The 23,667-nt window shown below is 47.2% G+C and overlaps 1 protein-coding gene across 4 annotated transcripts in view; it reads right to left on the reverse strand.

Annotated features, from left to right (window-relative positions):
- Dapk1 (death associated protein kinase 1) overlaps positions 1-23,667 on the reverse strand; it is a 162,779-nt gene that overhangs the window by 56,028 nt on the left and 83,084 nt on the right. For 3 of the 4 annotated variants that reach the window (XM_029468550.2, XM_021179879.2, XM_029468552.2), the window contains exon 3: positions 10,666-10,887. In XM_029468550.2, the coding sequence (XP_029324410.1) occupies positions 10,666-10,887 (222 nt within the window). Of the gene's footprint in view, positions 1-10,665; positions 10,888-23,667 lie in introns of those variants that run through there. The other variant, XM_029468554.2, reaches the window with a different exon arrangement.

Raw genomic sequence — 23,667 nt, forward strand, 5'->3', positions numbered from 1 at the left:
GATTATACTACATGTCTATGGCAAGTTCAGCTACCCACATCCCGGTGACATAAATCTAGCATCACAGTAAGATTTTCACGCCTGCAGTCCCATCCATCCACTGACCATCCTTCTAGTCAGACTGTCAAAAGCAGCACATGCTCAGTAGGAATACAGTGTCCTATGGTTCCGTGCTGGTGAACAGCCTGTTCCCATTAGAGAAGATTACTTTAAGCATGGTAGGTCACCGTCTTAGTCAGGGTTTCTATTCCTGCACAAACATCATGACCAAGAAGCAAGTTGGGGAGGAAAGGGTTTATTCAGCTTACACTTCCACACTGCTGTTCATCACCAAAGGAAGTCCGGACTGGAACTCAAGCAGGTCAGGAAGCAGGAGCTGATGCAGAGGCCATGGAGGGATGTTCTTTACTGGCTTGCTTCCCCTGGCTTGCTCAGCCTGCTCTCTTATAGAACCCAAGATTACCAGCCCAGGGATGGCACCACCCACAAGGGGCCCTCCCCCTTTGATCACTAATTGAGAAAATGCCCCACAGCTGGATCTCATGGAGGCACTTCCCCAACTGAAGCTCCTTTCTCTGTGATAACTCCAGCCTGTGTCAAGTTGACACAGTTGACAAAACCAGCCAGTACAGTCGCAAAGGCCTCAGGCAGCAACGCTGTAGACATTTTTTCTTCTCACCCCCAATGCCCACCCTAGACAGGCCCCTCACTGCTGTTGTTCCTGAGGACCAGAAAGCCTTCTCCCTGCTAGCCTCTTGGACTCACCAGGACTTGGGCCACTTTTACTAGGCACTGTGCTAACCTGCACATCTCCTACGTGTTTGGTGTATCAGAACAAACGAAATTCTAGCACAACCCAGAGAGCACACACACACATAAATGCAATGGTCAATATACTTCTAAAGATGATGAAGAGATAAAACACACCTATGGAAGTTGCAGAATAATAGATAGGAATCAAAAAAGAGGCATGGGAACCATGGGTTAGCAAGGAGACCAGAAGCTCACATTAGACCATTTGAAGTTTGAGGAGATCCATTGGGTGGGCTGTTGATGAGGATGCTTGTGGGCCTCTGAGAGACCTAGTGATGTCTTCCTGGGGGTCAGAAATACACCAGAAGGCAATGGTTAAGTATCTTGAACTGCATACATATTAAAGCAATGTGTGCCACATTTTAGTCAGCCTAAACAGAAGCCCTTTTACTTACCATAGGGGAACAGAGGGTATAGTAAACTCATCTGAAGATGAAAGGAGGCTTAGCAAAGAAGAAAAACAAACAGGTACAGGTTGCTTCCTGCCTCCATCAACATAGCCTCTATTGTAACCATTCTGTGTGTGGATGGCTCTCATCCCTTCTGATGGAAATGGATGGCTCTCATCCCTTCCAATGCGTGTGGATAGCTCTCATCTGTTCAAGTGACAGAGAAATCCAAGGGGGTAGAGGAGACAGATGTGCTGACGGTCCAGCAGGTGATCACCCTGGCAATGAGACTCTAAAGCAGCCAAAGTCCAGACTTCTCTGCTTTGGTCTCCCCATCTCCACCTCCCCATTTCAACAATATTTTCAGTGAAGAAGAAAATGGGGAAAAGGAAAAGAAGACAGGTCTCCAAAAGGTGTGCCTTCCTTTGGAATTTCTGAAGGGTCCACTGCTTTTGAAAGGAGGGTTCTTACTCATTCAGGGATAAGTGAACGTTTCTTCAGTAGAAGGACTTCATTGGAGACAGGGTCCCAGAAATCCACCTCAGTCTCATGGGATCAGAAAAATCAAAAGAACTCCCTTACAACCCACTTCTTCAGATCTTTCTTCCTTCCCTCGTTAGCTGGCCTTTTCCAGGTTCCCAGGCACCTCCTCCTGACCCCCTTGCCATCCAGGGGTGAGAAAAATGTCTTGCCATTAGTGGCTGTAGCACACCGCTTCCTAACACTTGTTTTCCTTGAAGCATAAAGTTGACAACCCTTGGTAAAGAGCTTCACAATGGTCTGTGTGCCACCTGCTTCCTCGTAGGAAGACTCAGACTGATTCCACACACCACTCTCTAAGAAACTCCACTGCAAGTATTTTTATGGCACTCACATAAGTAAAAAATTATTAACTCATTATGAAAGACATCTTGCTGGGTCAGCTTGCGGTCTTGAAGTCAAACCCTGCCTTTTCATCCCCTATGCTGCCCACGCTCTATTAGACCTGACATAACCCTGTAAGGCCAAGCTTAGTCTTGAGTAGTACGGCACATAAAAGGAGGACATCATCTTGTCTTCCAAAGAACTTGTTGACAGGGCACACATGTGCACATGCAAGTGTGACAGCAGAGCCCCACCTTGCCACCTCATCATTGTCTACCTTCCCCCACTTCAGGGAAGTTGGAGAAAGGGCAGGAAAAAGAAGTAGAAAGACCAAAAGTCCTCAGAGTCCTGGCTGTCTTTTCAGAGTCCTCTTTGACATCCACTGAGGTGGATGTGGTTTTCGGGCACTAGAATCCGGGAAGCATCACCTGAGGAGGTGGCCAGAAGTGCCTCACCAGCTCATGAAGAGTGAGGTGTGTTAAGCGTATGGATGTTTAGGGCTTAGAAAGCACACATAAAGTAATCCCTCCCTGGGAAGCTACTGTGAGATTTCCAGCCTCCACACCCTGGATCTGGACTGACTGGGCTCAGCATTCATGATCTGGACGTGGTGCTGACCTAACTCACACAGATTAGATGAGCTTGTATCAGGCAAGGCCTATGATGGCTGACAGAAATGAGGTGGGATAGATTATATACAGCTTCCCTGTTCCCTCTGGCTCTCTTATTAAATGCAGCGTGTGACAATCCTACCCAACTGCAACCACCTTAAAAGAAGCCAACATTACACCAGTCATTTATGTTGAAATATGTTCTAGTTGAATTTTTCCATCAAGCTATTTCAGACACTATTACCTAGGGAGGGTCAGGGTCTATTAGTCCAAGCCTCCTCCGGTATTGCAAATCTGACACTGTAGCAGCATTCTTGGCATCTTATGCTGGCTGTCCTTGGGAACTGCTATCGTGCACAGTCTAGAAATGCTGCTGATGCTGTCAAGTAAGACAAGTGCACAGTGATTATGGCTGTGCTATGGCTCTGATTCTCCTCATTGGCATCACAGAAACGGCCACACTATTTAAAAACCACGTTCCATACATTTAAAAGATATCCGAATGGAGATCATCACAAAAACCTACAACCGGTCAAAATGCAGAGAACACCTAATCATGGGGCCCCCGGTCCCAACACCTGCATCTAAAGCTCAAGAAACACTGGAGAGATTGTAAGAGCCAGAGGACCAGGAAGGAAATCCACCATGAGACAGTGTCTGCTACATGTGACAAGGAGCTACACACATGAAATCTTAACAATATGGCCGCCTAAGCATGACTTACACAGTGACATCACCAGTTGACATCCCAAGTGGTTAGGGAAATCTCACAAGTCCCCATAAAGCTACAGGGAATAAATGACTACTGAGAGAGGGAGAATCTTCTTCAGGGACGAGCTCCCTAATAGGTTATCCAACAGCAAGTGGTCAACTCTAACATGTATGCATACAAGTAACACTAAATGCACTCAGCAGGTTATGTATGTGGGATTGTGTGTGTGTGTGTGTGTGTGTGTGTGTATACATATATCTATACATATGTATATATATATATATATATGTATATATATATATGGAAGAAGTCATGATGTTCAGAGGGAGGGGTTATAGGGGTAGTTGGTGGGAGTAAAATGTATGTAAACATAGTACCCATATATGAAATTCTCAAAAAATAAAAATAAATGTAAAAATATATTTTTTTAATAACCAAGATAGTCAAGAAGAGGTGAGATAAAAATTATTTGGAAATAAAAATTAGGAGGAAGAGCAATGCATGGATGTTTCTAGAAGTTTTTCCATTTACTTTCTAAACAATGTTTTATAAGGATGGGCCCAAGGGGCTTACAGATAATTCTGGAAAAATTGCTGCTGACCTGCTGTGGACCCTGGTTAATAAAGCAATGGTCCCAAGGTCTGAGGTGTTCATGCTCTCTTATGGAGCACCAACTTGTGGGAGTACTGTCTCTAGCTTCTTGTGACTCAAATACCATCCAAGAATTCTGGGTATAGAGGAAGCAGAAAGTGTGAGCTGAGCCTGGATCCCCAAGCTGTAGCCCTCAAGCCTCAGGGAGAGGGGGAGCACACTGTGAAGCCTCAAGAGCACCCCCAAATAAGGGCAGCCCGTGACTGAGACAGAAACTCCACAGGGCTTGCTTCAGTCCCAGCCTCGAGGTGTGCAGCTTCCAAGACAACCTCACCAAGACAGCAGAGTACAGAGCCCTGTGATGAGGCAGTGTGAAGAGGTCATGGGCACCATGCAGAGGGCAGACCCTGCAGCCCCTGAACAGGGGAAAGCTACTTGTACCCCAAGTCCCCCAAACCTTAGAGATCATACCTTCCTTGCATATAATCAGGGGGTCCCCATAACCAAGGTAAATGGCTCATGCAGAGCCCACACTGCTCCAGATAACACAAGAGACAGTGCAGAGAGCATTCAAAGCACACATCCAAGAGCTCGGACACACATGGCCATCCACGAACCAAGCCGTCCACACAGTGAACGCATATCCAAGAGCTCAGATACACATGGCCATCCATGAACCAAGCCGTCCACACAGTGAGTAAAGATACCGATTAATCACATAAGGAACACTTGTCAAGTGGCCTGGCGAGAATAAAGGAAGCTTGAGAAACGTGCACACAGGGTTTTAGCTCTCAAGAGCACCCCTGAGTGGAAAGCCGTCTCCTGTATGTGAGCTGATCTGTTGTGAAAGGCTAAGGCTGACACCAAATGCTCTTGAGTTCTCTGCTTGGTCTTGCCTAATAAGAGATTTCTGAGGGGTGGGGTGCCAGGAGAGCTCTCGAAATTGCCTTCGTGAGCAAAAGCAAAGGTTCAAAAAGTCACTGGAGCGCAATTGCTGGGAGAAACAAACAAGTGTGCCAGCAAGAGAGAGCATCGAGAATCAGGTTGCAGAGGAGAAGTGGGAAGGGCGTGCCTGAGAGACGGGTTCCTACACCTCTCAGCTTCTCCTCCTGTTTACCACTTGGCCTAGAAGCATCACTTTAAAAACACTTTATTCATAACTAGACTTTGTCTCTTGAAACACTCTCCCAGTTCTGGGTGAGCTAGCCAAGTGTCCGCACCACACCAGCGCAGGACGGTGCAGAGGTGATTGCACCTCCGCGTTTGGTTAAGGAATAAACAGGCGATGATCTTACAGAAAGTATCCAATCATACAATCCGCCTGTCAGGAGCAACTTCATCCAGAACTTCCTACCCGGCCAAACCCAAAGAGCCAAAAAGAACTGCTGTTTAACAGGGGAGGAGTTTTAGTCTGTCAAAAAGAATTGTCTGAAGATCAGGCACAGCAGTGTGCATGCAGTTAATATCACAGTACAATATGTGTAAATGTGGTTAGAATCCTATATTGACCCGATTTTTTTTTAACTATGATTATGGGAAGAATAGAGGAAGACGCCCATACCAAACTCTGACCTCACACATACGCTTTCAGCCATGCATGTGCTCCCACACACAGAAACAAACACACACCTGTATACCATATACATACATAAAAGTTTTAAAATATAATAAACTGTAACCATTTAAATTTTAAAAAGCATTATTTTCATGACCTTCACTTGGAATGGAATCGCATAGGTGCATGTCTGCACACACACACACACACCACACACACACACACACGGGAGAGGCTTAACACAATTTACCACTTGTCTAGAGGCCATGATTCCAAAATCAACACTTGTCTCTCCTGCTCCCTTCGTTTGAAGAAGTTCCAACCACTCCTTGGCTGTGACCAATCTCTCCAGTGTTCTATCTGCCAGCATCCTCCCTGCATCTCAGTCTGCCCAGGGTCTTCTTATAATGTCACCGGCCACACTGGATGAATGCACTGCTCTACTCGAGCCTGACCACGAATGAACTAACCACACTGGAAACCACCCTTTGTCCCAGGAAAGTCACATTCTGAGAAACTATTAAGAGTTTCAATATATTTGGATATGGGGGGCATAACCCAACCACTAGCATCTCCTCAAAAGACAGGGCCCAAAGCTGGCACAGCATCTTCATCAGAACACTTAGCTAGGAATGCAGTTCAGTGGCCAAATGCTTGCATACAGCGTTCGTGAAGCCCCAGGCTGGATCCCTAGCAAAACACAAAGCCAGGCTTAGTGGTGCAGACCTGTGATCCCCTTGAGAGTTATAAGTCATTCTCTCTACATAGCACTTCAAATCTAGCCCAGGAGAGATGAAGCCCTGTATCAAAGATTGTTAATTACTTATTAATTTTTTGTTTGTTTTTTATTTTATTTGGGGACAGGATTTCTCTGTGTAGCTCTGGTTGTCCTGGAACTATGTAAACCAGGACAGCCTCAAACTTAAGGAGATCTACCTCCTCTGCCTCCCAAGTGCTGGCATTGAAAGGTGTGTACCACCACCATCTTTGAGTCCCTAAAATAAAACTCTAGAAAAGGGTGAAAACCCTTGTCTTCTGTAAGCCTCTCAGGAGACTCTAAAGGATGCTATTTCTTGGGAACTAATGTTTGCACACACTGTCCAATGTTTTAAACTGTTTCCTAGTGCTAACTCTCTGTCGTGTCTTTCAGGGAAATCTGGACCCTCTAGGGCTTTCAATCTCCACTCTTACTTAAGGTGGCTTCCTCTATGGCAGTGGTTCATTGATGCCACTGCTCACATGAAATGTTGTCAAACTGGGACCTCTGTAAGGCCACAGCAGGTGGCTTTCACATATTGTTTAATCTTCTAATAAATATTATAAACTAATTATGCTGTCTACACTAAAAAACAAAAAACAAGGCCAGATGTGGTAGTGCATGCCTTTAATCCCAGCAAAGTCAGGCAGATTTCTGAGATCGAGGCCAGCCTGATCTACAAAGTGAGTTCCAGGGCAACCAGGGCTAAACAGAGAAACCCTGTCTCGAAAAAACAAAACAAACAAACAAAAAAACAAAACAAAAAAAAAAACCTAAATTATACTTAAAAAAAAGAAGAGGGGAGGGGAGGGGAGGGGAGGGGAGGGGAGGGGAGGGGAGGGGAGGGGAGGGGAGGGGAGGGGAGGGGAGGGGAGGGGAGGGGAGGGGAGGGGAGGGGAGGGGAGGGGAGGGGAGGGGAGGGGAGGGGAGGGGAGGGGAGGGGAGGGGAGGGGAGGGGAGGGGAGGGGAGGGGAGGGGAGGGGAGAGGAGAGGAGAGGAGAGGAGAGGAGAGGAGAGGAGAGGAGAGGAGAGGAGAGGAGAGGAGAGGAGAGGAGAGAAGAGAAGAGAAGAGAAGAGAAGAGAAGAGAAGAGAAGAGAAGAGAAGAGAAGAGAAGAGAAGAGAAGAGAAGAGAAGAGAAGAGAAGAGAAGAGAAGAGAAGAGAAGAGAAGAGCTTGAAAGATCTGGCCAATCCAGATCTTAAACTCCAATGACAAACACCTTTGGTGTGCTACAGACCAATGTGCAATGCTATGTAAGCCAGTGTGTCCAATTGACACCTTGACACCACCGGCACTTGGAGACAGCATTAGTGTTTACACATGGATCAGAAGTGTCTACCAGAAGCCCATGTGGTCTGTGTGATGCTAGTGGCTGGTGGCTGAGCCTTTAAGGAGGGATGATTAATGAAGGAAGTGAGGTCACTAGAGGGTACCCTCCAAGGGTACAAGAATAACCAGCCCATCCTAACTCTCTATCTACTTCCTGGCCACCATGGAAAGAGCAGATATGCGCTAACGAGTGTTCACCTCTGTGACATGCTGCCTCTTCACGTGACAAAGCCAAGCAACTACGGACTGACGACTCTGAACTGTGAGTCAAAAAGTAAAACCTGTCCCCTCTCTCCACGTGGCCATAGCCGGCCCCCATCTCTCTACTCTCTCCTTCTCTCTGCCTTTCTCTGCCTCTGTTACCCTCTTAACTCCCCTCCCCATGGCCTGAATAAACTCTATTCTATACTATAAAAAAATAAAAATAAATAAATAAAAAATAAATAAAACCTTCTTTCCTTTCAAATTGACTGTCCCGGGCATTTTGGCAGAGTCACAAAAAGTTAAGTCACACAGTCAACACTAAGTTCTCTAAGTTGGCTTTGCCACTTACCAGGTAAGCAAGTGAGTTACAGAATGATTCAAGCACACACCAAAGTTTTGTAGTGTGTGCACTGTGCACTGATGTGAGTGGGCAATAATACAGGCAGAGGAGATCTCTGCCTCAGCGTGACTCCAAGAACAATGGTGTGTGGAGGATGTGAAGTCGTGATTGCGGGATGTAGCCTATGCCTCCTTCATGCTTACTCTGCACTGAGCTGCTACAGTAGGTAGCTCTACTATGAACAGACTGTTCTACCACAAAGCAAGTGGCAAAAGAGAAGTTTATCAACTTAAAGTTACTTTTCAGGGTTGCAAAGAACACGAAGGCAGAGCCTGGCCTACAGTCTGACCACTGTGCTTTGAACACACAAACAGAAAAATAGTATCTACACTGACAGGAGTCATCAGAGATATCTCCTCAGATGCCTGCAGGGTAGCTCCAGAAGTGTCTCTTACTCGAGGGGAGGTTGGTCATTTTGCTCTAACTGGGCCGTCACTGATTGAATGAAGCCCGCCCACCCTAGGGAGAGCTGTCTGCTTCACTAGATCTAACCAAGTCACATGTAGGTCTCATCTAAAATTACCCAGAGCATTTAGTCAAATGTCTGAACAGCCTTACAGCTCAGTCAGTGACACATATCAGAACCACCAAAGCTACGCATATACTTGAGGTGAAATGGCAAGAACATGATGTGGGGCCACTGGAATCTATGAAAATGCTCCTGACCCCATGATGAGGGAACCATCCTTATAACCTTCCTTCTCACTTCCTGCTGCTGCTCCAAGTGAACTTTCGCAAGCTGTCCTCAAGGTCGCCACACCATTAGCAAAGCTGCACGCTGCCAGGTACATACGTGCCATTAAAAACATCAACACTGCCAGCATTGGTGCTGGCAGGGCAACTGAAGCTCCCTACTGCTGGGGAGACTGGAAAGTGAAACTTGACACTCCAGGAAACAAGCCTGGCAGTCGCTGGTGGGATGTCCACATTCCCCAGCAACCCCACTCCAGGGGGTGGGGAGATGTGTTCACATGAGTCTATGAGTGCTGAGGACTGCTCTACTCCTGACTATGATATACTAGAGGAAGCCCACATATCCACTGGGCAATAGAAGAATAAACTCTACCATCCGGGTGGTAGAGTGCTACTAGGCAGTTGTTTTTTGTTTTTTTGTTTTTGTTTTTTTTTTTGGTTTTTCGAGACAAGGTTTCTCTGTCCTGGAACTCACTTTGTAGACCAGGCTGGCCTCGAACTCAGAAATCCACCTGCCTCTGCCTCCCGAGTGCTGGGATTAAAGGCGTGCGCCACCACGCCCGGCTACTAGGCAGTTTTTAAAGGAATATAGTATGTGTGCAAATCTCACAGTGAGTTAGGAGGGCAGGTCTCAGAGTTTACACATTGCACCATTCTGTTGGCACATTTGGGAGTTAGGACGTGGAGATGGGTATGTTAGAAAGTAGCCCAAGGGACACTGGAGCTTTGTAGAGTGTGGGAAGAGCTGTTGGGCTGTCCTGAGTTACCTGACTATGCCTGTTAACTTTACCATAGCTGTGCAACCCTTCCTTTGGCATTATTTATGACTGGACAGGAATTCCCCCCAAACCACAAAAGGTTAAAGGAGTTGTATGCCCATCTAATTTATAGACAAAGAAAGGGAGCAGTCAAACAGTGGGCAGGCACACCGGAACTTAGAAAGCTCCAAGGAATTGAATGGGACTTGTGGCCCCTGAGGATCATCCGGGATCAGCTGTCAGGGCATGAGCTCCACCCATCCTGCTTTCCCCAAGTGGACATCCAAAATGCCTACAGAGACTCCCCGAGAACCCTCGGCTGGCTTCTTCCCCTCTCTCTTGCAAGAGTGGGCTGCTGGCCTTGATCGAAATGGGTCCCCCCACCCCCATCCCCACCCCCACCCCCCACACAGCACAAGCAGGCAGGGATCCATGAAAGGGAGAGGCAGGAGGTAGAAACCAGAACTGGCTCAGAACAATGCTTATCAATCAGGCTGCCCACCACGACATCAGATGGGCAAGATGGAAAAGCAGCAGCATGCTTAAAGAGTCCCGGAATCACGTCTCAGCATTCAGCTTCAACTCCATCCTTCCTGTAATTATCGCTGACAGTTCCACAGTTAAAAGCAGGGTGTGTGTGAAAGATTAAGAAGGAGGAGGAAGGAGAAACAAGAGAAAGGAGGATGGAGTAAGAGAGGAAAAAGACAAGGAAAACGGTATGGTACACGAGTGAAGCTTACGGAGAAGCCCCTAAGTAATGTGCTTATTGGCAAACAAAGATGAATTTCAGAGTGGGTGAGCCCCAAGATTCGGGGACCCTCTGCAAATCAAGTGTTCCTTAGTTACTCGAAGCTGCATCTTCCAGGCAGCTCAGGCTCAGGCACACAGCTCAGGGCTTCTCTCAAGGATGGCTCAATTGGGTTAACGATAGCCCATGCAGCCCCATGCCCTCCCCATGGTCTCTTCCAGACACCACAGGGAACACTCACAGCTCCAGGATCAGAATGACATCTGTCTTGTTCTCATAGACCTCATGCAGGGTGATGACATTTGGGTGCCGGATCTCCTTCAGGATGCTGACCTCCCGCTCGATGTCCTCCCGGCTCACGCCCCGCCGGCTAGACTTGGTCCTCCTTTTCTTGATGAACTTGGCCGCATACTGAAGACCGGTACTTTTCTCACGACATTTCTTCACAACTGCGAACTGTCCACTGGCAGAGAAAGATGGAACAGCATTTAAGGTTCACTGAAGGCAGGATCAGGGCAAGGACATAACATGGGGAAGTTCAAAAGTTCGACAATAAACAAGGGAGGTGGGCATACTGTGCACGGTGCAGCTTTACTGAGCCCATTCCCTCTGAGCAATGCCATAAACAGTAAGGTTTTCTTCCTTCCTTCCTTCCTTCCTTCCTTCCTTCCTTCCTTCCTTCCTTTCTTTTCTTTTTTCTCGATTTCTTCCTTTCTTTCCTTTGACACATTTGATTAAATAGATAGCTAGCCAATCTGTCTATATTTTTTTTCCCTCCCAATTCAGGCACTCACACATGGCCTGTTTCAACAAACTCTTCTTCTGCACATCTAGACACAGAACGAGGAAAAGAGGGAGAGGTGGAAAGAATAATATTGGTAGAGAACACACAAGAGTCTGCCTTCAGAGACATATTCCTTGCATCAGTACTAAATACCACAGCACCCAGAAGAACAAGGTCCACAGTCCTCAGAACCAATGGGCGGAGGAGCAATTTCTTTACCCTGTTCACCCTCCACCCAGTCAAAATCCCTTTCCAGGGGTCTCTGGGTTTTGGGGTTGCTGACTTCAACCCCAGGAACTGGATCATGTGATCTAGATTGAGCCAATCAGTGCACTGTATTCTTCTAACTCCAGTGACAGACACATGGCCCATGTAAAACCTTTTAGACTCTGGGGAGTCTCTCTTCATGGACACTGAACGATATATAAAACTGGAAAGTGGCTGCCAGCTATGTGGGATCAGTAGGGATCAGCTTGTGGTTTAAGGGAAACCACTGCCAGGCGTGGGGAAAGGAAACCAGGTCTGTGGGACACTGCAGAGTGGCTGAGTTGATGCTAGACTGAAACTATGTAAGTGGACTTTTCAGTACTTAAGCATTCTGACTAAAGGCAGCTTGATCTGGGCTGTCTTTTTCCTGTAGATAGAAGCATCCTCAGTGTCACAGAACAGACAACCAGATCTCATTCCCACGCATGGAGATCAGAAAGGAAGTTAGCAAGACAGCGTGTGGTTAGATAACAACGAGGCCATGCAATTACATGGCAATCCCTCGGAGGTACTGAGACAGAGGAAGAAACATCTGGATCAATCCCCACCCTCTCCATTCTTCTCTATTTACAAAGGAAGGGTGTGACCACCCCTCAGGCTGTGTACACTTCTGAGCACCTGCTGAAGAACAGCTATACATGAAAACAAGAAGAAGAAACCTAAATGAAGGGTAATATTTTGATATTAAGAGAGGACAATTCAACCGGGCGCGGTGGCGCACGCCTTTAATCCCAGCACTTGGGAGGCAGAGGCAGGCGGATTTCTGAGTTTGAGGCCAACCTGGTCTACAGAGTGAGTTCCAGGACAGCCAGGGCTATCAGAGAAACCCTGTCTCGAAAAACCAAAAAAAAAAAAAAAAAAAAAAGAGAGGACAATTCACCACATTTAGCAGCAGAAGCCACTGAAGAAAACGCACTCACACACACATACATACCACACACACATATCACACATACACATATATCATACACATATATCCTACACATACACACACATTCACACACATACACTCACACATACATACACATATACACAAACACATTCATACATACATACATACACATTTCACACATACACACACACATATACCTACACACATTCACACTCACATACATATACACACATATACATACACATTACACACTCAAAGATACACACACTCAAAGAGACACACACTCACACCTGCATACACAAAACAAAGATTATTTTTGCAGCAACTTTTTGTTTTTCATGATGGGTTAATTCTCATTTCCCTCTCCTGCAGCAGAACACTGGAGAGCCAGGATTGGCTGCTGTGAACTCGCTGGCTTAGAACCAAGACAGGATGTGACTATCTCAGTCAATTTACAGTTTTCCTGGGAATCCCACACCGGTTTCTGTTGCAAGGTAGATGGTAGCAGAGAGGAGCTCCCACAACCTGTATAGAGAGCAGGTTTACATCAGCTTGAGAGTTCAGAGAAGAGATGCCAAGTGGTCCTCACTTCACAACTACATCATCAGGCCCCACTAAGCACACTCAGAAGGATGCAGGATGGAGAGGTGAGCTGGGATAACCAATGACTATCCCAGACCCCCCCAAAGGCTGGGCTGTGTGTACCTCACACATGGACACAACGACTTGGATCCAGGATCCAGGATCCAGGCCCACTCTCTATTGACTCATGAAAAACTTCTGCAGAGGAGCTTCACCTCTAATTGGGAAGTTAGACATTCTCCTGGATGTGGCTGCACTTCTCAATGTCCCAAAGTTAGGTAATGTCCAGGTAGGGTTAACCCTAAGGCCTATGATAAGACAGGACAGCAGCCAGTGCAGCCCAGCTAGAGCCCAAGGGCGATGGAGGGTAAGGACATGCCCAGAGGCACCATGGGCAGAACATCCAGGACTCATGTCCTCAGTGATATCAGCAGCAGACAGAGTGAGAGACTAAGGCCGGATGGTTAGGAAAGGCCCTATCCTTGATGGACACAGGGCTTAAGAAGGTTCCAGAGAAACATCTACACCCATTCCTTTGGAAACATCTTTCCTTATTTTTCTCTCTTTCCCTTGGCAATGACTTCATCTTCCCATATCTCCTCAAGTCCTGATTATGACACACACCTTGTGTGGGACTTTTCATTTTCTGAGTGCTTCTTCTCTCTCCCCCCTTCTCAAGGATGTGATTTTCCTGAGGACCAAGGGCTCCAGGCTCCCCTATCTATCGTTTCCTTCCACCCTAGATTCAGAATACCTCACAGAGTCGATGCACAGCACTGGTATACAAGGCTGACATTCTGAAAACCAGAGTATTAAAAGGAGTACATTGTGTTATAATAAGCCAATGGAGTTATGTAGAAGCTCCAAACCCAGGCCACCTACAAGCTGTTAACATGGGCTTACTTCAAATTCCACCAAGTGGTGATAATATCAAGATCAAATTCTCTTGAAGCATTTGTTGAAGTAGAGGGATGTGTGGATCTGTTTTCCATTGCTATGACAAAATACCTGGCATATCTTAACAAGAGAAAAGGTTTGTCTCATAATTTCAGATGGCCCAGGCCTTTATCAACTATCCTCATTGTTTGAAACTTGCTGTGGGAGCTTCAAAATATGGCAGAAGCACTTACCAGACCAAAACCTTTCACCTCAGGGCCAGACATAGAGTGAGAAGGAAGCCAGGCTCTCAGAAACCACATTCAAGAGCATGCACCCTGTGGTGCTTTGTATATGCTCGGCCCAGGGAGTGACACTATTGGAAGGTGTGACCATGTTGGAGTAGGTGTGGCCCTGTTGGAGTAGGTGTGGACCTGTTTGAGTAGGTGTGTCACTGTGGGTGTGGGCTTTAAGACCCTCATCCTAGCTGCCTAGAAGTCAGTATTTATCTAGCAGCCTCCACCTCCAGATGAAGATGTAGAACTCTCAGCGCTGCCTGCACCATGCTTGCCTGGATACTGCCATGCTCCTCCTGCCTTGATGATAATGTACACTGAATCTCTGAACCTGTAAGCCAGCCCCAATTATCATTGTCTTTATAAGACTTGCATTGGTTGGGGGATATAAAGATGGCTCAGCAGTTAAGAGCACTGACTGCTCTTCCAGAGGTCCTGAGTTTAATTCCCAGCAACCACAAGATTGCTCACAACCATCTGTATTGGGATCTAATGCCCTCTTCTGGTGTGTCTGAAGACAGCTACAGTGTACTCACATACAAAAAAAAAAAAACTCTTAAAAAAAAAAAAAAAGACTTGCATTGGTCACGGTGTCTGTTCACAGCAGTAAAACCCTAAGACGCACCCCATGACCTAAACACCTGTCATGGGATCCCACCTCTTAGAGGTTCCCACACCTTTCATGCATGGGCCGCTGGGATGCCCAAATTACAGCAAGGGTAAGTTGCTTAATTGAAGCTCTAACAGATGTAGTGTTTAGAAGTCCTGACAATAGCACAAGTCTTCAGTGACAGCTATTACTAATCTGCAAAAGCTGACATTATTTCAGCACAGTGCTTGCTTTCATCTCAACACAATGTGATGTTACCCTCAAAATACTACTTTCCACCAATGTCCCCCTTGGGGGATGATAGTAGGGTGGGCTAATAGGACCAAAAGAAAGAAGAAAATGCCCACAGGAGGCTGTATTGCTGAATGTGGCTGCTGGCTCCACCCTTCCTGACATCATCGCTCTACCCTTTCTCACTGTCCCTGCCCATGGTGTGTTGCTGCTATGATAGAAAACCACAGGCTGCAGCCCTGAGAGCTGAGGGCCACAGGCTGCACACAGTACTGGCAGCTGGGTGTGCTGGGCCATACCCACTGGCCCACTGGCATCTCCTCCGGAGCATTTCCTCACTAAAAGATGGACTCTGGAAACAAGGAGCTTTCCACCTTAGTTACCTTACGGTTGCTGTGATGAGATGCCATCACCAAAAGCTACTTGGTGGGAAGGCATGGCAGCTAGAGCTCAAAGCTAGGAGAGCAAACTGGAAGTAGAATGAATCTATGAGCATCGGAGCCCTGGCCCGGTGACAGACTTCCTCCAGCAAGGGCTGTATCTCCTAAGCCTCCTGACAGCTCCGCCACCAGGGAAAGAAGATGTCAAAGGCCCGAGCCTATAAGGCATTCCCATTTAGACATCACATCCCAGCTCATCACAGGCAACTGTAGCAGAGGCTTAATGCCCAATGGGTCACTGGCTGATGGCTGCTAGGGTCCTTTACTTCCTTGGCAACCAGCTCTCAACCATGGCTCTCCTGGCACCTGCTTTCTACTCCAAATTTGGACATTGAAGATAATTCTTTCCTAGCAGCCCAGCTCCCAACATCAAAGGTAAAAAGAGACTTATGAAAATACTTCTAATTTGAGGGACCCAGCATAACAACATGATCCAATTCGGAGATTAAACCAAGAACTGGAAGGGCACTAGCGATTGCTGCTAGCCCTGCAAAAGCTTAGCATGAAGTGTGGCTTCTGTGCTTGGGAACAGTCTGGACACAGCATCCTGAATTTTCATGAGACAGCGGTGTGGAGTTCGTCCTGTGAAGTCTCCCGCTAACTGTTTCTCGTAAGTTCCCGTCAATACTTGTGACACTGTTTAACAAAAGGTATACTTATTTTACTTTGTGTGCATGAGTATTTGCCTGCCATGTGCACCTCATGCATGAGGTACCCATGGAGACCAGAAGAAGGCATCAGAATCCTGGAACAGACAGTTCTGAATCACCGTGTGTATGCCAGGAACCAAATCTGAATCTCCTATAAGAGCAAAAAAAAAAAAAAAAAAAAAATTCCCCAGCTGCTGAGCCATCTCTCCAGCTACCTTGCAACACTTTGATGCACGCATGCGTGGGTGCACGTGTGTATGTGTGTGTGTGTGCGCGCGCGCGCATGTGCACACAGAGAGAGAGAGAGAGAGAGAGAGAGAGAGAGAGAAAATGTTGAGTTGCTAGGAAGCACACCCTAACTGAGGACCTTCAAAGTGACATATGGTTCCCTCCTTCTTAGCTGAGCTCTTAACACTGACCCCTCTGTCCTCTACTCTGCATCAGGTTTTGGTCTAGTTTGTTGGAGAATGGGGCATCATTGTATTTTTTTTTTTTCGCTTTCTGTGGCGTTTCACCATTTTAGATGTCCTCCTGCGCTGTTTATTAAGCTGAGAAGATTAATGTGCCTCACAGAGAAAACAGGCATACCAGTTAAAGCATCACTCGGGGAAAGGAGCTGTTACTGTGTGTTCCATGTCAGTAAAGCGACACTACGCATTAGATGAGGGCCTATAAATGGAAATGCACTTAAAAAGGCTTATGCAGCATGCTTGCAGAAATGCTGTGAACAGGCTCATAAGAACCTAGAGCTTCATTTCCTGGGGAGTAACAGCCCAGCGCCTGCCACTAATTAATAGGCACAAATTTCCCTGAAAATGGAATGTACTACAGAATTGGAGATGGACAACCAATGCATTTAACACAAAACCTCTCAATTGATTAACCAATTAACGAATTTCAATCAATAACCAGTCATTGATTGATTTCAGTTAACTCAAGTAATGGACATGAACTCTCCAGTGGACAGACACATAGTACTGAGATATATCCATACTTTAAAAGAGTACCAGGGATGAAGGGCAGCTGATGTGACTCATCCAAAGACGCCTGTTTAACAAGTGCAGGACTCTAGGTTGGTCCCCAGCGCTCGCTGTGCTGGCATGAGGACCTGGTTTCATATCCCTGATCCCTGTGTTAAAACAAAAAGTTAAACAAGATGGCCACCAATCCTGGCACTAAAGGCTGCAGACAGGAGAATCCCCAGACCATGCTGGCCATCCAGCTTAGCCAGTCAGTGTTTTCCAGGTTCATGGAGAGACCCTGCCTCAAATAATAAAGTGCAACAGCTACTGAAGGCAATGCCTGACCCATACATACAAACATATGCACACACTCATACACATGCTGTGTGCATGCACACACAAACATACGTACACACACACACGTATACACACAAATATATACACATATATACACAGAGACACAAAACAATATTTTTTAAACCACAAATATTATTAAAAAGAGGAAAATCTTAGCTTATAAGAAATAACTGCCATCAAGGTTCCCTGTCCAGCTTATTACTATATGACATTTGGCCATGACCCTGATCATTATTGTCCCCACAACCCTGCAAGGCCCATGACATAGCTCCCCTTAGGGACAGCCACACGCTCTAGGACTGTCATCCTTTCCACCAATGAGAAAAACAACACTCAGGAACATTTTATAAATTGCTTATCTATCACACATGGGTAAATGTGTGATAAGCAATTCTGCAAGAATGTCACATCGGTCCTAGTCCCAAGCTCAGTGGCTGCGGTAATGTCTATGTACCGCACCAGGCTGACACCCCACTGGGGGACAGATCTTTCCAGGGAAAATCTCTGAGAGGAAGATGCACTCTGAAAGCTTTGTGGATAACTCCACAAAGTTAAGGTCACGCCTCTCCCTCCCTCTTCCTCCTCCCCTCTCTCTCTTCCCCTCTCTTTCCCTTTCCCTCTCCCCTCCCCCCTCTCTGAAAACACAATGCATTAGTTAATTAAAACCAAAATTTGGAGATACTCCAAGGAGCTCCCCAACAAAAAGTGACCAGCCTTTGTGTAACTATTGAAAAAACACTCTACAGGTTGGGCATCCCTAATCAAACATCAAACTATCCAAAATCCAAAATCTTTGAGCACTTCCTATGGCAAACTCCACACTACAAAACTTTGTTTCATGCTGAAAATTAACAATGTTGCATAAAGTATCTTCTGGTCACACCTGTGGGGTGCATGTGAAACAAATGAATTCCACATCTCCTATGGGGGTCCCATCCGGGAATTCTTCACTGTGCCTAGGCAAGCATTCTAGAATCAGGAAGAAGACGAAAACCATTGTGAGCACGGATGCGTGGTGTGCATTTGAAACTGCAGGCTGCTGAAGCAAACTTCAGCTCCAGGTACATAAGGCACACCTGCCTGTGAGAAACAAGGAGGCTGTGTATGATAGGATCTACATCATTCACCCAACACTGAAAATGAACATCCCCAGAGGGAAAGGGAGAAGGAAAGAATGTGGGGGGAAAAGGGTAAAGTGGGAAAGGAGAAGGAAAGGTAAAAAAAAAAAAGATGACATACTAAGCATAGAAAAGGCACACTGAGACAAGACATGACGGTGCCCAGCCCAGGTCTAACAATGTCGCACTTCTCCACCGTTCCCCAAGAACATGCTCTCAGCCTGTACAAGGGGTACAGATTCAGAACGGTGACTAGGAGAGAATACTGCTTTTACCTTTGATTTTACAGCACACCTGCAATGAATGTGTGGGTGGCCTGCGTGGGAACTCATTAATACCAGCCCCCGGGTGGTACCCATTCCCTCCGAACACCTTGACAAAGTCCACACTGGGAGCCACTCTCTGCCTCCCCATTAAGAAGCTACAGTGAAAAGCAGTCAGGCTACACATCAGCAAGATGAAAAGCTTTAAAGTTTTAAAATTCTTATTGTACAGGAAAATCTATGTGAACTGTTCTGGGACTCAGGAAAACGACCTAGAGAGCAAGCATGGGTTTCCTTAGGAGCAAGCAGCAGCTCAGGTTGCCATGACACAGGGAGACACAGCTTCCCAAGTGGATAAACAGCATCCTGTTACCCAGGGAACCCCAAGAAGGCCAAGGTCAGGAGCAATGTGGAAAACAGAGTGGCCCTGGGGTGGGGAGGCATGCAAACAACACAGTGGGTGGAGGGGAGTAGGGCAGATGTAGGTTCCTGAGAGCATCCGCATCCTAAGGACAGGATCACACTGCAGAGCATCCAGAACATCCTGGGCCTCCGGGGTGGAATCAAAGAAGCCAGTGGGTGGCCAAAGCATCTTCCTCAGAACTGCTGTTCCATTGCTGGTTTCTGGAGACAACCTCTCATGTAGCCCATACAGGGCCTGGACTCCTGATTGCCTGCCCCTCATCTTCCATGGAAACATAAGGATGTTTCCAGATCCCCCTGGTAGAACAAGTCTAGAGTTCATAAGAAGACCTGGAGAAAGTTTAGGGGAAACTGATAAGCCATCCTGATAGCTGCTGTGTGCAGGGTTAGAACCTGGCCCTTGTCCCCGGCAACAGGAGGTAACGTGTGGCACTTCCTTTGTTTGAGGCTGCTGTTATCCCTCAAAACAAAACCCTCAAAGTTATGTTTTTAGACTTGGAGCTTTTAAGTCCAGCATTCTGGAAGTTGCTGGGTCCTCTCTCCCAGTGACACCGTAAGCTTTCTGGAAGTGAGTCTGTACTACATCCACTGCAGGCTTTAGGGCTGAACTCAGAAACGCATCCAAGGCTAGGATATGCTTGTGGTCAAGCCTTTCCGTGGATAGAGCTGGACAGAAAGGTGAGCATGGGAGATACCAGGACTAGTGTAGCTCCTCATGGGGCTCTGATGCACTAGAAAGCGGTGCTGGGCTATGTCTGGCCTGGGAGAGGAGGTCACGGCCTCCTTCGGGCAACCAGCCAAAGGGCTGCCCTGGCGAGAGGTAAAACCATGAGTCCATGAGAGCCGTGTCTCAGGTGACACCGGCTCTCACCATAGCACAGTGTCTGCAGCTGTTCTCTGCTGACTGAGTGTTCAGTCTGTTGTGCTAGATATTTCTGGTGGCATCTGAGAACAGACTAGGATGAAGAGAATAGAGACAGAAATGTGCTGGATGCCGGCCAGCTGTCACACAGACTGATTTGGTTTTGGTTTTGAGGGGGAGTTTGTTGGTAGTCACTGTGGATTGAAGCTGGGCCCTTGCTCATTACCCCTGAGCTATCACTCGGCCCTTTTATATTTCTGGCATGGTACAGCGTCTTTCTATGTAAAGCAGGTTGGACTTGAACTTGTGATCCTGTTGTCTCCAAGCTTGTGACACAAGGTCCAACCGGACCGACTCTTAAGCTCTCAGAATAACAATGGACCATGAATCTTGAGCCCTCAGAGTAACAGCAGACCATGAAGTTTAAGTGGCTGGTGGCAGGGAGAAGTGTGAGTCCTGGGTAGCCTTTCAACACTTTAGCCAAAGGGGGAGCTGTCGGATACACTGCTGGGTTTTCTTGTTCTTATTTGGTTTGTTTTCATTCAATTCCCCATCCCCACCCCCAAATAAGGCCTCACTATGTAGCCCAGGATGACCCAGCACTCCCAATACACATGCCCCCACCCCTCAAGCCCTTGAACCACAGGTGTGTACCACCATACCTGTCAGGTTTACAACAGGTGTGCATCATCATGTCTGTCCAGCTTACACTGCTATTTTGCTCCAGGCTAGGCTCCTGTGCCCTGGGTCCTCACTGCCTAAGTAAACAATACTGGCTCAGATAAAGTCCTGACAGTTCAGTAATTTACGACCCTCAGGGATATCCAAGACATTTCAAGCCAAGAGAACTTCTAAATGTTCCAAGACTGGATGTATGGACAGCAGGTCTCTACGCAGCGGGACCTTCGCTCGCTGTGTATTGCATCAACCCTAGGACCTCACACCACAAAGCAGGCCTGGAGCCGTATCTGCTCATCTGTTTGTTTTTTCCTTAAAGCCGAAAGAGAAGGAACAAAGGGTCGATGCAAAATGTCACTTAACATAATCCAGACAGGGTCTCCAGTGGACCAAATAAGCAGCAACACTCCAAACATTTTCTCCAAATACAGTAAACTCCATATTAGAATCACACTGACCACCAAGTCGAATTTTATGAAAAAACAAAAAATTTCCTGTAAAGAAAGAAAGTGCATCTGAGCTAATCCTGCAGAGACTTGATGCCCCAGGGAAGGGGGATGGGGGGCTAGGGGGGGGGGGGGTGAGGGAGCACCCTCTCAGAGGCAAAGGGGAGGAGGGACGGGAGTGAAGAACTCTTGGGAGGGGCTGGAAGGGGGTAAACATTTGGAATGTAAATAAATAAAAACATTTTAAAAAATAAAAGTTGATCTCAAAATAAAATAAAATGCAAAAAAGGGGAAAAAAGTGCATCTGCAGGTCACCGTCATTCCACCATCATTCAGTGGGCATGACCACATCACATGAACAGAGACTGGGGCTTCCTGCTTCAAGGTAACATTCCAGCCACCAGGATCTGGGCTGTTTGACTATCATATCTGACTTCACCATGTTAATCCCTTGAGCTCTTCGTATTATTTGATCATGGTGACTCTATCTCCTTTCAGCTACTGGGACAAAGTTAACTAGGCCAGAAGGTATAATCTGCTCTGAACTCAGCAGGGTGCTCTCAGGGGACAAGTGAAAGAAGGGAGCACGGTTCATGTGTCTGCATGAAGAGAGCTGCATGAAGAGAGCGGAACCCTGCCAGGAGCTCAGCTGAAGCTCCTTATTCCAATAGAAGGAGGGAAACAAAGCCAGATTTCTTCCTAGAGCCAAGATTCAAGATGGAGAGGCATCAGCTGGAGGGAAGGGGGAGCCAAACCAAACTCTGTCAGCCATCTGTCCGTCCGTCCCTCTGCTGTGCAGCTCAGAGCTAGCTGCAGGCACTGGGCTCAGAAGGCAGACTAAGATGCAGCCAGAAGAGCTGTGGAAAGGCTTGGCGGTGAGACCACTGTGCAAGCATGAGGGCCTGAACTCAGATTCTCAGCACTCACAGAAAAGGCAGCATTAGCATGGCTGCAGGTGCCTGTAACCCCAGCGTTTGAACAGGTTGGTGGGGGAGTTGTTCATGGAGGCTTTCTGGGCAGCTAGCCTACTGGAAAAACAGTGAGTTCCAGATTCAGTCATAGATCCTGCCTCAGGGGACTAGGGCAGAGAGTGATCCTGTCTCAGGGGACTAAGGCACAGGGCATGTGACATCCTCCTCTAGCACACAAGCATAGGGACGGACGGACAGACAGACGGACAGATACACACACAACACACAAGGGAAAATGGCTTACAGAAATCATGGGGACCCCTAGTGTGTATGCTGCTCTATTCTGGAAAACGTGGGCAGACCTAACAAAGGCGTCAATTTTCATTGTTCCCTCTCTTTTAGGTAGAAAGAGTTTGCCTGTGTGCTCTTCTTACAGCTGGGCTTGGGACAGAGAGTGCCACAGAGAACAACTAGTTTCGTCATACCCTGAAAAGGTCAGGTGCAGGGTGGGAAAGAGTCTAGGCAGGGGTAACTTGAAGACACCCAGCCTTGCATGGCTGCCAGCACTAGCCGCACGGCCAGCATGTGTCAGCCATGCTTGAGTCAATGCAACTCTGCAGACTCAGGCACCCACACGCAAAGCCTCTGCTCTGTTGACCTGCTCTGGGCACTGGGGCCACAGGCTCAGGTCTGCAGGAGCTGACTGGCTGTCTGCATGGCCAGGACAAATCCTTTCCAGAGCTCCTGGCCCGGTCCTTTCCTGTGATGTCTACAGATCTGTGAGTCAGGTGGGACAGACAGTAAGGGGCAGGGAGGAGCTGAGCAGGTCACTTCAGGCCACATGAGGCAAGCCTGGCACGCAGTGTCCCTGCTGGAGTTACTGAAGTGAGAGCCACTCTGATAAATGTGAAAGAAGATCACTGAAAGAGAAACCGGAGCTCCCTGAAAGCCTGGGCACTCGCTCCTTGCAAGCAGAACTCTCTGGAAGCCTGCCAGGAGGACGACCTCACCCCAGGGATCTGATCCCTAAATACACGAGGCTAATGGTGAGAGCCCTGAGGTAACTGTAAATTCCGCAGCCAGGAGACCAGATGCTTTGACAATATCCCTACTCTGAGGAACTGGGTGTCCACAAGCACAAACATCTTAAGCTAAACAGTAGAGGAAAAACAAAAGCAATGAGTGTGTATTAAGTTTGTGACAACCTCTAAAATGGGGAGGCTGGGCAAGCCCAGTGACCTTCCTCGAGTGATGCTGGGACATAGGACATCTGGGAGACTTGGGGTGACCAACTGTGGTGGGGCCTGAAAAGAATCTACTGCAGCTTCCAAGGACCATGATCAGGCCCTGTATGAGTTCCTTTTTGATTGCAATGATAAAACACGATGACCAAAAGCGACTTACAAAGAGTTTGTTTTGGCTTACAGTTCCAGAGAGAGCAGGAAGCTGAGAGACCACATCTTCAGAGCAACCAGGAAGCAAAAGGGTAAACCAGCAGAGATATGGGGCTATACAGTCTCAAGCACACACCCAGGGATGTACTTCCTCCAGCAAGGGTTCACCTCCTAAAAGTTCATAACCTCCCCGAACAACGT

The sequence above is a fragment of the Mus caroli genome, unplaced genomic scaffold (assembly GCF_978045245.1).
Source record: "Mus caroli unplaced genomic scaffold, Mus_caroli_1 scaffold_15, whole genome shotgun sequence".
Classification (NCBI taxonomy): Eukaryota; Metazoa; Chordata; class Mammalia; order Rodentia; family Muridae; genus Mus; species Mus caroli.